At 61.9% G+C, this 407-nt stretch overlaps 1 protein-coding gene across 1 annotated transcript; it reads right to left on the bottom strand.

Moving 5' to 3' along the window:
* Positions 1-6: 6 nt before the first annotated feature.
* On the bottom strand, positions 7-402 carry LOC103617076 (zinc finger protein 436; the record flags this gene model as incomplete). Its single annotated transcript, XM_017736403.1, has 1 exon — positions 7-402. A coding segment is annotated over one exon (336 nt), but the record flags the coding sequence as incomplete, so codon positions are not given.
* Between the last annotated feature and the right edge of the window lie 5 nt (positions 403-407).

Raw genomic sequence — 407 nt, 5'->3', positions numbered from 1 at the left:
ACGGGGGATGGAGCTGGAGCAGCGCACGAAGCTCTTCCCGCACTCGGGGCACTCGCAGGGCTTCCCTTAGCGGTGCCTCCGTTGGTGTTCGGCCAAGTGAGAGCTGCTGAAGAAGCTCTTCCCACACTCAGAACACTCATAGGGCCTCTCCCCAGTGTGGGTGCGCTGGTGGATGATGAGGTGGGCGTTGCGTTTGAAGCCCTTCCCACACTCAGGGCAGCGGAAAGGCCTCTCATCCGTGTGAGTGCTCTGGTGTCTGATGAGATAGGAGCTCCTTGGAAACCTCTTCCCACACTCAGAACACTCGTAGGGCCTCTCCCCAGTGTGAGTGCGCCGGTGTGCCCACAGGCTGGAGCTCTGGCTGAAGCTCTTCCCACACTCCCCACCCCCATAGGGCCGTTCCCCGG

This window comes from Corvus brachyrhynchos, unplaced genomic scaffold, assembly GCF_000691975.1.
Source record: "Corvus brachyrhynchos isolate BGI_N302 unplaced genomic scaffold, ASM69197v1 scaffold906, whole genome shotgun sequence".
Classification (NCBI taxonomy): domain Eukaryota; kingdom Metazoa; phylum Chordata; class Aves; order Passeriformes; family Corvidae; genus Corvus; species Corvus brachyrhynchos.
This window is presented reverse-complemented; position numbering and strand designations above follow the sequence as displayed.